At 38.7% G+C, this 13905-nt stretch overlaps 1 protein-coding gene across 2 annotated transcripts in view; it reads right to left on the bottom strand.

Annotated features, from left to right (window-relative positions):
• LOC128747925 (seizure protein 6 homolog) overlaps window positions 1-6466 on the bottom strand; it is a 113757-nt gene extending 107291 nt beyond the window's left edge. For both annotated transcript variants that reach the window (XM_053846168.1, XM_053846167.1), the window contains exon 1: window positions 6016-6466. In XM_053846168.1, the coding sequence (XP_053702143.1) occupies window positions 6016-6100 (85 nt within the window). In that variant the 5' untranslated portion in view covers window positions 6101-6466. The remainder of the gene's footprint in view (window positions 1-6015) is intronic.
• Window positions 6467-13905: the final 7439 nt, after the last annotated feature.

Raw genomic sequence — 13905 nt, 5'->3', positions numbered from 1 at the left:
AATTGCCTCATTTATTGAGAGGATCCATGTTTGCCTTCTATCTGACAAACCCAGCCGTTCACCAGCCATTCTTGGCGTGATTAAATCCAGACATATCCCTTACAAAAACACACTTTGCCTTTGACGAATTCCACTCTGCACTTTTCAGGAAGAAATTTATGAGGCTTAAATTAGGATGCATGGAACATCATCTCATGGAGCGAGCAAGACATTTGCACATGAAGAGTCGAAAATGAGTCGCATTCAGCCAAGCTGTGAGCTCCACCTAGGAGGCAGTGAAAGAGACCGAGACCGACGAAGAGCGGGGCGAAGGCGGGCAGGCGGGCGCCGAGCCTTGAAGAGGGGCATTCTGCTATAATGACTCTCATTTACCACTGACAGGCCTTGGGAAAGTTAAACTAATTATGACAGCACGCAGATGCTGAATAGCCCTTGATGAAGTTAATCACTGCCAATCCAGCAAACAGGTGTTGAATGATTTTGGTTTCCTCCCCTGAAATTATGGTGGGGGGATTTTTCAGCGCTCTTCACAAAAGCAACAATCTAACCCAAAAAGCAGAGTCATCATGATTGGCTGTGCAGGTCTATGCTTTACCCCGGTTTAGTGAAGTCATTTAAAAAAAACTCTGAATACAGAAAACACATTTCACAGATGTCTGGTTTTATTTAGAAAAGTGACTGTGAAGAATTTGCTGTGGAAAAGCAAATAAACTTACTCAATCATTGAAAAAAGTCTATAAAAGTATAAGTAAAAGAAAATTCTAGTTAGTAAAAAAATAAATACATGCATTGAATATTTTTATAATGTCTGAAAATACGTAGGAAGCTTTAAAACTAGCACTAAATACACATCAGTGTAACCAGTGTTCTAAGACCTGAAGGAGGCATATTCATGTATGGATATATCTCTTTCTGGGGAATTTCAAAATTAATTCAAACAGAAAATACTACTGTGCCGACCCTAAGAAGTCAGGATAAAGATGCAGTTAAATAATTGGAAATATTCAATCATCATATTCAACACGCTTATACCCGCTTATACATATATATGATATGCATGTGTCTTGATCTCCTTTCAAACCATTTCCTCTTTAGATGTGGCACAAGAAGAAGCACATTTGACATGCTGGGATGATATCTCATTGTATTACTTAGTTATGTCATCTTCTCCATGATGGTTGCACAGAGATATATACGAAAAGCAAGCTTCCTTACCCTCCCAATGCTTTACAAAACATTGGGAGCCACCCAAATAATTACCCAGCCCAACAAATTTAAATCCATCCATCATATGCACAGCACATATATCTCTGATCGTTGCCATAAATCAGCGCCAGATTTTTTGAAGCATTTGCTCAGTCCTGTAATAAGAAATAGCTCTTTTTCTGTGCCTCAGTGGGCTCCTAAACCTTCAAAATCGTTTTCTCCACATCCTCACCATTTCTCATTTTGCAGGGTAACAAAGCTGTTTTCCAGAGATGCCAAGTCATTAACGGCCTATTCATTTTCCAAGGCACCTTATCACATTCCAAGGCAAGAGTCCTACTATAGGCAAGAGTCCGATGATATAAAATGGGTTTTCTACTCAGCGCCACAATCCCGATGGAGACAGAGTTAGACCTTAGTTTTAGTACAATGGGGACTACATTTGCAGGGATCCATGTTGGTGCGTACTAAAGAGTGTGTGCGGTAAGGTGTGGTCATGGATAAGTTGCCTTCAGCAGCTTCATTCTGTGTTCATTCATGTTTTTGTCCAGTTCTCTGCTATTGTATATTTTGGCTCAAGTCTTCTTTGCACATCCAGATTTTTTCACCCTCATTGCATAACATTAATAATCACCTCACAACATTTGTCACTGGGATGAGACGTCAGCCCAAAGATAAATATTGATAGGTATATAGACATGCACAATAGTGCTTAACTGTTTGCATCAACTTATGGCACATACATTTCATACATCTGTATGTGGTGAACATGTCATTTTACATTCTCCCCTCCCTGAACATGTTAAAGCGTAGGTAAAAGTCCTTGTCATTTAGTGCTCATTTTGATAACAAACCTGTACGAGTACACTGGTGTATTTTTCAAATATGTCCACCATGACTACAACACATTTTCTCACAATATATACTGTGTTATAGATGTCCCAAAACATACTGAGTCTGATCAGCCTTGAGAGGCAGCTGAGCACAAAAAAGGGATATTTCTAGAACCCTAATGTTACACACCTAAAAGATGAAGACTTTTATCATCAAAACCTCTTTTTATCTGATACTTTTGCAGTACAGCACAGTTTAAGAATTCAGAATTGACACCCGCCAGATATAATGAGACATTTTTTCTATTTTTTTATCCAATATTTTTCTATAACAGATACATAAGTTAGCTTTTTTTTCTATTGAAAATGTAAACATAAAATAAAATACATTTTGAATAAATATAATGCTCCACTGCTCTTTGACAGCGACTTATTTCACCCAACAATCCTTGTGCGCAGTTTAGTTTGCTGACTATTGCATCATTACTGAACCCTCATATCGGTCTCCAATCTGTTACAAGATAAAACCTGTGAGATTATCATTTAAATCTTGTGACTGTTAATCTACGGATGCTTTATCTACCACAAAAGTGACAGATACTGGTCTCCTCTTGTACACAAAAGGACCAGACATTCATATCTGAATGGTCTTCCATCTCGTCTGGAAAACCAGACGACGCAAATCAAGGAGAGCACTCTGTCGTCTCTGCTGCGCCCATAACTCATTTAATGAGCTTTCGGATGCATAAACCAGCCTTTTGTGCAACTCCCAGATCACTAAGGATCATTGTTAACAGGCTGAGATAATGTGTAAGCATATAAAGATAATAGGCTCAGCTGAATGCTGTTAAAGTACGCTGCATTAGTGCCAACAATGAACTCGCCACACTCGTGGTCGCATGCATGATTAGACCTAAAAAATATTGCCGGGAATTTGTAACAATACGATGATGAAAAAGAGTTCATATTAAGGTTGCAGTACGGATTACAACGACACATATTTAATATTTAGACTCTGTAATGGGTGCATTTATGTACCACCACAAGTTTAAAGGCTATTGAGTAGATTTATTGAAGCAAATGAGAACCTGGTGCAATGGCATTGTTGTGCATCAACACAAGTAGGGTCAAGTCAATGACTTTGCAAACAAGAGTTTTGACCACTGTTGACATAAACATCTATCACCTGAAAGGAAATGGGCTGTCTCTTCACTGGAACAGCATATAACTTGATGAAAAAAAAGTTTTTTTGTGCCCATTTATTCAACCTGTACTGGTGTTCACTTATTACTGTGATAAAGCCTTTGGCAGTTCTTGACATAAAATATAGACACAGACTTTTGCAAAGCCACACCACACGATCTGTCGGCCATAATTCATGCACCATTTTGACAATATGACTCTTAATGTTCCACAGCTGCTAATCACAAGCCCGGAACTTGTTCGCTCCGCGATTCAGCCACAATTACTTTTTAGCTAACTACCAGAATCCCTGAAGTGTGCTACATTTCTTTCACAAGTCTCATTCCATTCCTGACTTTGAACTTTGAATAATTTGCAACTGAAAGTTGTGTAATGGAAGGTCAGCACAGATTAATTTAACGGCGACATGATTTCTCATTCCAGGCCCATCAATTTAAAAGCCAGAGACTTCAACAATCGAATTGCCAGAGCTAGACAGTCATGTAATTCACCCTCACGGCTGGAATAACAAAATACAATAAAATGAGATAGATTTCAATCATTTGACACTGCTAAATGACATGTCATCAGAGACATTTTTAATCACATTGTCACCCCATCTGAACATCAAACTACTGAAAATGTAAGTATTTGTATACAATATATGAGTCACAGAATAAGCTTTTCAATACACTGCATGTTGCAGACATCAATGCTCCACTTATCATTAAAACGAAAAAATAATATATCCAAATTTAAATTTAACATCAAGAGATTTTTTTGTTTTATTTTCTATATAATATTGAACGTAGCTCATATTATATTGTAGCACCAGTTAATGATGATTACAAGCTTAAGTCAACCATATTAAAAAGCGCACATTCACAAACACAAATCCTGACAGTGACAAATCTTTCCGAAATTGAAATGGCTACCCTATGAACTTATTCAGACGTAAAAATCACTAGCAACAGCAAAACAGCAAAAAGCTACTAATGCTACCTCTGGTTTTATTTTCCACTCTAAAAATACTACATCATGCATTTTCATCTTTCCCCTAGAGTTTTCAGGAGTGGGCAGGTGGGTTCTTAGTGCTACATTGACTCTGAAAACAACTAAAAAATTCAGATACTATAGAAAACAGCCTCACTGCTGAGTTAGCGAATAGCATCGGGAGTTAATTAAACATTTAAAGACTGTAAAATGCAGTATTGCAAAAATGATTGGATTTGAACCCTGTAGATATGAGGGTCACAGTCTGAGTCCTGGAGTGATGCCGCACATTTCCTCCACTGGATATTAAATCAGGTTGTTCTTTTGTTGATGGAGTGAAATATCATGTCAGGCTTTTGAATTGCACCTCATTTTGGAAACGCTGAGGTGCAATGACAGAAACAGCTCCGGCTATGTGGGTTCATTTTCACCGTTATTACATTGTTTAAATAATGGACTTGGAAAATATGTTTCATACGTCCGCCTCGAACTGAAAATAGGATTATACTACAAACTGACTTCACAGTAAATAAAACAACGACAAAAAATCTTATTATCCCTCATCTAGGATTTTAATTTGTGATGCTCTATTTATCTTGTGTTTCATTTTTTAAAATATGGCTTCAGACAAACCTGCCGTGACTGCGGAACTTGTCAAACGATAGATCCACTTTTTATGCTGAAGCATAGACGCACAATACACTGATAATTGGGACAAGACCACTGTGCGTGATTGCACCGTCACAAGCACTCAACTGTGTCAAACAGCTTGGTCAATAATCTTCAGCAATTCCTGAGGATTAGAGTCTTATTACTGAGCGCCGTCTGTCACACAGACCCTGTCGCCCAAACAGGTCACTTCCACAAGCATTTATTCTTCCATTCATGAAGATTAATCCCACTCAGAATCCCATTACCCGGCTGAATATTGATTGGAATAACATTATTAATGTTATTTGCTTCCCTGTTTGTGTGTCTTTACCGGAGAATAACACCATCGCACGGTAGAATGTGTAAGTGATGGTGGAGGGCAAACTGTGATGTAATTCACTATTTGACCCAGGGGCACAAAATCCAAGACGTAGTTCACTGGCAAGTTGATGTTTATTTAATAAGAGTGATGCCTGCACCGAATGATAAATAGCAAACAGAGTTTCATTACTTGGACTGGAACTAATGCTATTTAACGGTAATGTTAATAAAGGCGAAGGAAATAAATGCCTTGACCTCACACACATTAGAAGCGTATTTTGAACAAGCAGAAATTAAAGTAGTAATATGTGAGTTTATGTAAATCTGATTTATTTGGTGGTGCACATTTACATTTTTATGTTTGTTTACGTTAGCATAACAAGTTGTTGAAAAACACAAGGTGTCTGAAGGTTAGACAGACGTTATGAACTTAACCTCCATAGTTTTTGACGCACTTTCTAATATATTCGTCAGTCAGCAGCCATTCTTTGATTTATTGCTGTGTATAAGATATTAGTAAGGTTCGTACATGCTACACATGTGATGCTACACATGTGATCCTGTCAGCACAGCAACGGCCGCGTCTCTGTCCAGTTTGGCAGGAAAGTCGGCAAAAGCACAGACTTCTCAACTTGTCTTTGAACAAGCAAGGTACCAAAAAGGTGAACATTTTTACTTAATTCTTATGCTAGCTTGTTATATTACTAACTTTTCCGAGCGGAACCAATGCTACTTTTTAGCATGGCGAGTGAACACACTTGTTAACCTCCCGCCTTTTGTCAGTTTGACAAGACGACACAGGACGCTGTTTGGAGTGAGAACTTCTTACCTTGCCCGTGAATGTGGAGCACGACAGCGGCCAGAACCAGCAGCGAGAGCGGAGTCTCGAACCGACAGTCTCGCTTCCAAAGCATGTCTGCCGAAGTCGCCGTGGCTGTCCGCGGAGCTGCACAACACTCGTCCTTGTGCGGGGAGAAGAATTACTTCCTCGGTGGGATGATGAATAAAAAGACAGAAACACAGAAAGAAATTGGGGTTTGGAAAGAAAATCGTGAATTCAGCGGCTGATGCGAGGAGACGAGAACGGAGCCGGACGAGCGCTGGTTGATGTCAGTGTGAAACGATGAGGAGAAACGCGGCGGTCCTTTCTTTCATTTAGACGCTCAGTAAGCGGATTCTTCTCCGCGTGTGTGTGTATGTGTGTGTGTGTGTGAGTGAGTGAGTGAGTGTGAAGGACTGTGTGCGTGTGTGTGTTCGCGTGTGTGTCTGTGCATCGCCACATGGAGAAAACAGACTGCGAGGTTTCAGCACCGAAGACAGCTCCTAGCGACTGCTCCTGGAACAGCGTCCAAGTTTACTTCACCCAGGAAAGTATTTGCGTTTAATTCGCAACCCGTAAATGTCGCTCATACTAATTTAAATGTATTAAATTCCCAGCCTACATGTTTTAAACAGAGGTTCGTTTTCGCATTTTAAACAAGTTTACAGTAAAGGTTAAATATGTTGTGCTTTTTTAAAGGCCAATATTTTTTTTATTCATTCATTAAATGATTTATTTATTTATGTCAAGAGCAATTATCACTCAACCTTCAAGTGGGATTGGATTACAGCATCACCCTTGTTCCGTTTTGTTCCAAGAAAAACATAAGCCCATGAATTGAGAAATATGAAGTCTTGACTATTTTTAGGATCAGAGCTTCATATACCAAGGGTCAATAACAGTAATCATGTCTTTGACTCACAGGAAGGAAGCCAGTGTACTGATTTGAAGGACCGGTACGATAAGGTTCAGTTTCACTGTAATAGACAGTGAACTCACAGCAGTGTTCTGGATCAGTTGCAGCTGCCTCATTGATTTTCTTTCTTTCTTTTTTTTTTTTTTAGACCTGCAAGGACACCGTAACAGTACCTGCTTAAGATGAATGTATGAATAGGCTGTAAATATTTGGGAGGGTAAGGGGAAGACTCAGAAGGTTAGTAGGTGGCAGTTAAAATTAAAGTCTGAATCAATACCAACTGTGTGATACATGACTTGATTTACTGAAATAGATAGAGTCAAGTTTGGGGCCTGGAAGTAAAACTTTTATCTCTGTGAGGGCTTGGTGCAAGTATTGTCACATGATGACACTGACTCAGAGGAAGTAGGAGTTTCTGTATGTGATGACCCTGAAATGTGAGGTGCAGGCTTGAAAGAAAAAAATACCCTGAGACTGACCATTGACAGTGGATTTTTATTTTTATTTTTATTTTTATTTTTATTTTTATTTTTATTTTTATTTTTATTTTTATTTTTATTTTTATTTTTATTTTTATTTTTATGGTCCAGGCATTACCTTTACTGCTTTCTCTTCTCTCAAAAGTACTATTGTCATGTGCTCCTTCAACACGTCCATAAATCTCTCCTTCAGAATATTGACAGTGCTTTGAACAAATGTCGCAGTGAAGCTCAGGTACACTGCAGCAGTTGGTCTGGACCCATTGTCATATAAGACTTCAGCATGGAATGTCCCACTGAAACAGAGAAGCATGACTCTATTAAAAAAAAAACAATCTTATCAAAGTATGTTTAATTTTGGTTTTCATGTACGTTGATGAAGCCTCCAGATTATATTATCCCGTCTATAATTTGCAATGAAATAACATTTCACACAAGTTAAGTCACAGTTTCTATTTGGTGGAGAAACGTTTAATCTGTGAGATATCTTCTCTCAGTGCAGAGAGGTCTGAAAGGTGGAAATGACCTGGGTTAAATGGAGAGCAAGACAAAGTGTCAGTGTCATTTGACTTGAGCTACGTTTGCCTTACGACAATTTTTCAGTCTGTGAAAATGCTGCAAAGTCACTGCATGACTTTCCGGACAGCAGTTCAGGTGGGACTGGTGCTGCAGGGTTCCTTAGTCTGTCTATAAATGTGAACAGTATGCGAGAATTGCTTGTCTCTCAATGACAAGCTTCAAAAAACTTAGACTGAACGCTGCTGCCCATCTTTGAACTCTTTCTTTAAAAACAAGCCTCTTTTTGTCTTTCTCTAGGGTCATATTTCCCTCCCAGGTACATGATGAGTCTAAACTGGTGCAATGACAGTAAGTGCCTTCAGTATTGAAAGGATTTACAAGGTCATAAAGACATGCTGAAGTCAGTGCTATCGAATGTCAACCAAATCTCAGGAAGCTCTATAGCCAGTTGTTTCATTCAGATAACTTTATGGACAGAACAGTCCTGACCAAATGTTTAACAGTGGTCTGGTGACTCTATTTTTGTAATTGCTGACTTCACTTCTCTAATTTGTTCCCTGAAAGCAAGTGAAAAACAGTGGTCGTGCTGATGAAACAAACACACCTGAGCTGAGGACTGACAACAATTAACAGAACTGTGACCAAAGAATCCTCAGGACAAGCCATAGTTAGAGTGCAATAAATACATTTTTCCCATATATCTCTATATTAATATGAATGTGAATGCATGCATGTTTATGCTTTTTTTTTTTTAATTAATTTTATTTATTTATTTATTCTTTTTATTTTACATATTTTAGACTAAAGTGATTTTATATATCACACCGTGATTATTCCAATATTAATGAATAACAGTAGTTGGATTATTTTAATAAATCCTTAATATATCAAACTCTCATTTTTGTTCACCTACAGTGTGATAATTCATCATTCTAGATTGCACCATAAACCACTTCTCATTGATCATTTTTGGGGCGGTAATATAGCTTTTAATTCCACTCTCATATTCATCAATTCCTGAAAAATTTAAATGTTACCCAATGTTTATAAATCACAGAAGAGTAAACACGCTTTTCTACCTGGTGCAGTACATTGAATCAGAGTTTCTGTTTAAACGTACAGCAGCAGCCGACCCAGTGACAGAGATGCAGTGCACATAATCCATCTTGGCATTGGTCTGCGGTGTCTGCTCACTGTGACGGAGCTCAGACGCTTGTCATGACCTCTGACCTTGGTGTGAAAGCCAAGCAATTGGAACAATTTATTTCACTCTGAGTGATCAATAATGCTTCATCATTGTTGATGCAACATATCATAACCATCAGAGGGGAAGATGGATTAGACTTTCTGGGCAATAATTGTCTCTGCAGCTGTTAATGGGTTTGTATCAATCAAGAAATCAGTGTACGTCTAACCGTGGCTGCACAAAAACGTGTTTAACTCCAATTATCATGTATAGGATCATTTAGAAAGACGCTTATTTTTCAAATTATATTTTCCTTTTGTCATGTTTTGTCAGTCCAACTGTGACGTAAGTACATGTATTTTAAGCTTGTTGGGACTTGGCATCCACATGTATGGATAACATTGTCCCCTCTCAACGTTGACCAGATTCAAATCCAGAGTCACGCAGATGCACAGTCCAGTGACAAGAGAGAATGGTGACTGGCTGACGTCTCACAATGAAACACTTGGGTGACCACACACAACTAGGAGGGAGCTGTCCTATGTCCTGTCAGATTGCTATAAGATCTGTGGATAAATGACAATTTATGGAGTGGAAAAACATCATTCAGTGGCAAGGGTCTTTGAAACTATGACTTTTTTGTCTTACATTTTTATCATTTTTTTCAGTGAAGTGTCATTAAACAGTACCATTCCGTGCCCTAACTGTCTTCTGGGAAAGACATTTCAATGCAAGTGTCTCCATCACTTTGCTCCTGTTTTAAATTCTTCATAAATAATATGTGATACAGTAGACCATTTATCCCAATCCTATTATTACTATTAATAATAATGTGTTTTACTCATATATTTATTTATTAAAATGATATTCCAACAGAGCAAAGGTGTATTACAGTAAAATAAATCTAACATGCATTCAAAAATAGCTTCCATTATTGTTGGATGAAACACACTTCAACTCAAGAAACCTGTGGTCACAAGTTTTTTTCTGCTGGAGGTCAATGGCAGGTCCTAATATAATCTACATATTTTCCATTGTTTCTTTGATTGCAAACATGCTTATGCTAAAATTCTTCAATCCTAATATAAATTGCATCAAACCATGATAAAACCAACACTAACATGCGTTGAATATTAAACACTGTTGGATACATTTTTTATGGAATACTTGTTATTTTTAGGAAGATTTTTAAGAGATGGAAAATGTTTTGCCACTTTACACAAGTAAACACGGGTCATCTAGGAACCTTGCTGATCATCAAAGGAGTAAAGCCTCTAAATTACCAGTGGCAGAGCTTGGCTGCCCCAGTGCCCTGGTGAGCTGGGCCTGAAATGGCATTTATGTTCACTGCGCACAGTAACGCCTCAAAAGAACCGCACACTGACTGCTCGCGGCTTTACTATTTACAAATATGCAAGTGCAGCTTAAATAGATTTTTCTAGTTCAGTCAGGCTGAGTCATGGTTCCTAACAACTTGACAAAAGTACATTTCATCCTGACTCAAGCATTGAATGACAGCTCATAACTGGCTTCGTTCACTTTATTGCATTGCATTCTGGGCATCAAGCAGCCGTTTAAATGTGTGAGTCAATAAATTATTTGTTTTACTGACACTCAAAATCGGGCAAGCAAACAATGACACTGTAGTGCCATTGTTATACCATACACATATAAAATGCTGAATACACTTCTCAGATTAACTGATCAAAAAGTCATGGAGATACAGTACTTTGGTTAACACTGTCAGCACCCATGCTGAAAATAAACAAAGTAAAATAAATAAATAATAAAAATAATAAATAATAATGTACTCTATTTATAGAGCACCTTTCAGAAAGTGTTTTTCAGACAGTGCAAAATATTAATCAAGGCTAAAAAATAAATGGGTTTGTAGCAGTATTAAAGGTGGAGGTAGTTGTTGCATTTCAGAACTCCCCGGCAAACGAAGGCTCTGTCACCTCTAGATTTAAGGACAGGGACAGAAAGAGGCAGGACAGACTGGTGAAGAGGGCCAGCTCAGTCCTGGGCTGTTCTCTAGACTCAGTGGAAGAGGTGGGAGACAGGAGGGCTGTGGCCAAGCTGTAATTCATTGATGACCATTGTTGATTGTCGATCATTTATCTATTTATTTTCTATTAATACAATGTATTATTTATGTAATATATTGCCTATGTATTATCTATTTACTTATCTTTACTTATATTTTATTTATGTATTTTGTCATATTTCTTTATATATTATGAGTATTTGTCTTGTGTTGTTTGATAGCTTGTGACTTCACTTTTTTATGTATGCTGATTTTTTTTCTTGTCGTCTTTGATGTTATGTTTAATGTCTTTGATATGATCTATCTATCTATCTATCTGTCTATATGTCTGTCTGTCTGTCTGTCTATTTAAGTCTAGACTCAGGGACAGCTAGCAGAGATCTATCTGAGGCATATGAGACCATGGATTGTAGTTAAGAAACATTTTTCAACAAAAGGAAACAGGACTGCACTGTTTTTTTAAATGAAGGTCAAAGGAAATTGAGGAGTTAAACAGGATGCTGAAATTTCAGGCTGTTGTTGTTATATTTTCAGACAAGGGACTGAGCCTAAGTCCCACCAGGAGTAACTGTTATCGGTCAAGAAAAAGGAGCCATGGCATGTTCTTGGTTAGTGGCAAGTTTGAGGAGATCATTTTTTATTTTTAGTCAAGCTCAAGGTCAGGGAGGTTTTCATAAATTGGACGAAAACACGAGCTGGAATTTGCGAGCTGTGGATTTACAGACCTGTAAATGTAACTGATGGTCAAGATATCTGTCAGAGACAAATTCACCAAAATAGTTGTGGCTGCCATTACTTATATGTATAACGCTATGTTCTTTGGATCCATTACAGAATGTGCTGAAAAGCAGATTACGCAAAGAGGTTTGTGTCTTATGAAAAAAAAGGGTTCAGTTCCATTTCATCACACTATTTTTCCTTTTTTTAATTACTCGCTTGTCAAAAAATGTATTTATCATGTTCATCTTGCTGCCTGCCCCTCTCCCTTGCAAACGCATGGATTGCTGCCAATATGGAGGGCTTGAACTCTAGTTTTTAGGCAAGTCAGTGCGATAGAAAAAAAACATCATGGCTGCAACATTTGAAGCCAAAATTGCTGCAAATGCATCTAAAACAATTTGCTTTTAGATGCTCAAAGCCAAGCAGACTAATAAATGTATATTTGACATGCTGATAGCGCTGCTGCAGAGTACTTTCCGGTGTCTTATTATCACCTCCATGATACCTGGCTCGCATTCAGAGACATCAAATCATAATACATGAAATTAGGAAACAGAGAGATGCGAGAGGATGGGAGACTGAATAAAAGAACGGGGGTCAGCAGACACTGAAATAGCACAACTCAGCAGATGCAGCTTTACAGTGAGAGCCCCCAGAATAAATCAGTGGATTGTGTCTTCAAGTGCTGCGTGCAGTGTCCTCGCAAAGTGTGATTCATCGCCATCTAAGTGTGTCACACCTCTGACTCCTGACATATCACTGATTCAATACATGGATTGTGCACTGCGAGCTTATCCGAAGACCACAGCGTTCACAACAAGATTTGACTAAACATTTCCTGTGATAGAATGGTTGCCACAGAAACAAGCCTGAAGTATATATACCTATGTGGAGCTCAGTTTCATGGTCCAGGAAAGTGACCTTGTCGTTGCGCCGTCAAATGAGACATTCCACCTCCCTCAGCTGATGTAGCAATTCTTTTCATCACTATCAGCCTTCAACGTCCCAATGTCTGAAAACAGGATCCAGTCTGTGCTGTGTTATCATCCATTTTGAACTTCCTGCCTTTTAATTTAGGTTTTTCACAATATATTTAACTGTATCATATTAATCTTTTGTATGTAAGAAAAGTGGGATTATGGATTCTGGTCTCTCCAAAGTGTATGATTGGAAACCTCAAAGTTTGTGTCGTTCTCTGAATTGCTTTGATCGCGACTGAGGAGTTTCAAGTCTCTGTTTTTCCTCCTACCTCTATCTCTGCGACCCTCCCTTCACCCCCCCCCATTGCATCCGTCTCCTGTCGCCCCCAGTCTGCGACGATTGAAACGCAACTTTTCCTTTCCGTGAAGCGCGGCAGAGCCATAAAGCAGCCCTGAGGTCTCGTTGGCAGCCAGATGGTTGTATCCAAGCTTTCATCCTGCTAATGGGCTGGGGGGCCGGGCAGTTAATGAAAATCAGACCCCTTGAAATGAAATGACCAATGTCCCAAGGTAATGAGGCACACACAGCCAGCAAGCCCTTACAAGCATTAAGGTAATTTCAGATGGCAGGATTATGTAAAAACATCTAATGACGTTCATTAAATAGCTGAGGACTGACTTATTATTTCATGGCATGTTCGGCTAACAAATGCACTGCCCCCGACTCGGAGCAGAGTCTGTGATATCTAGATTGACTTCTGGCTGAGTGTTTCATCCAAGTAAGGCTTTGTGCCAAACACTGTCAATGAGACTCAGTCGGAGCAGCATTAGGACCCACAAATTACAGCACACATTACAGTCACCGGCAGCAACAATATTACTGTCACAGCAGTAATGAATGCGCAGGAGGCTAATCGTGCTTGATCGCAACGGTAGTTCACAACCACGACTCTTATTTCAGGCCACAATTACACTGCTGTCCCCAAATGTGTTCCGTTTTATTTTTATTTATCTTATTTTGCTTTTGCTTCTTGCTGCAATAATGTCAGCCCAGCTGCCGGCGGCAGGTAATTCCAACTTGAATGAGATGAAAGGACAGCGATTCACTCATT

The sequence above is a fragment of the Synchiropus splendidus genome, chromosome 17 (assembly GCF_027744825.2).
Source record: "Synchiropus splendidus isolate RoL2022-P1 chromosome 17, RoL_Sspl_1.0, whole genome shotgun sequence".
Classification (NCBI taxonomy): Eukaryota; Metazoa; Chordata; class Actinopteri; order Syngnathiformes; family Callionymidae; genus Synchiropus; species Synchiropus splendidus.
This window is presented reverse-complemented; position numbering and strand designations above follow the sequence as displayed.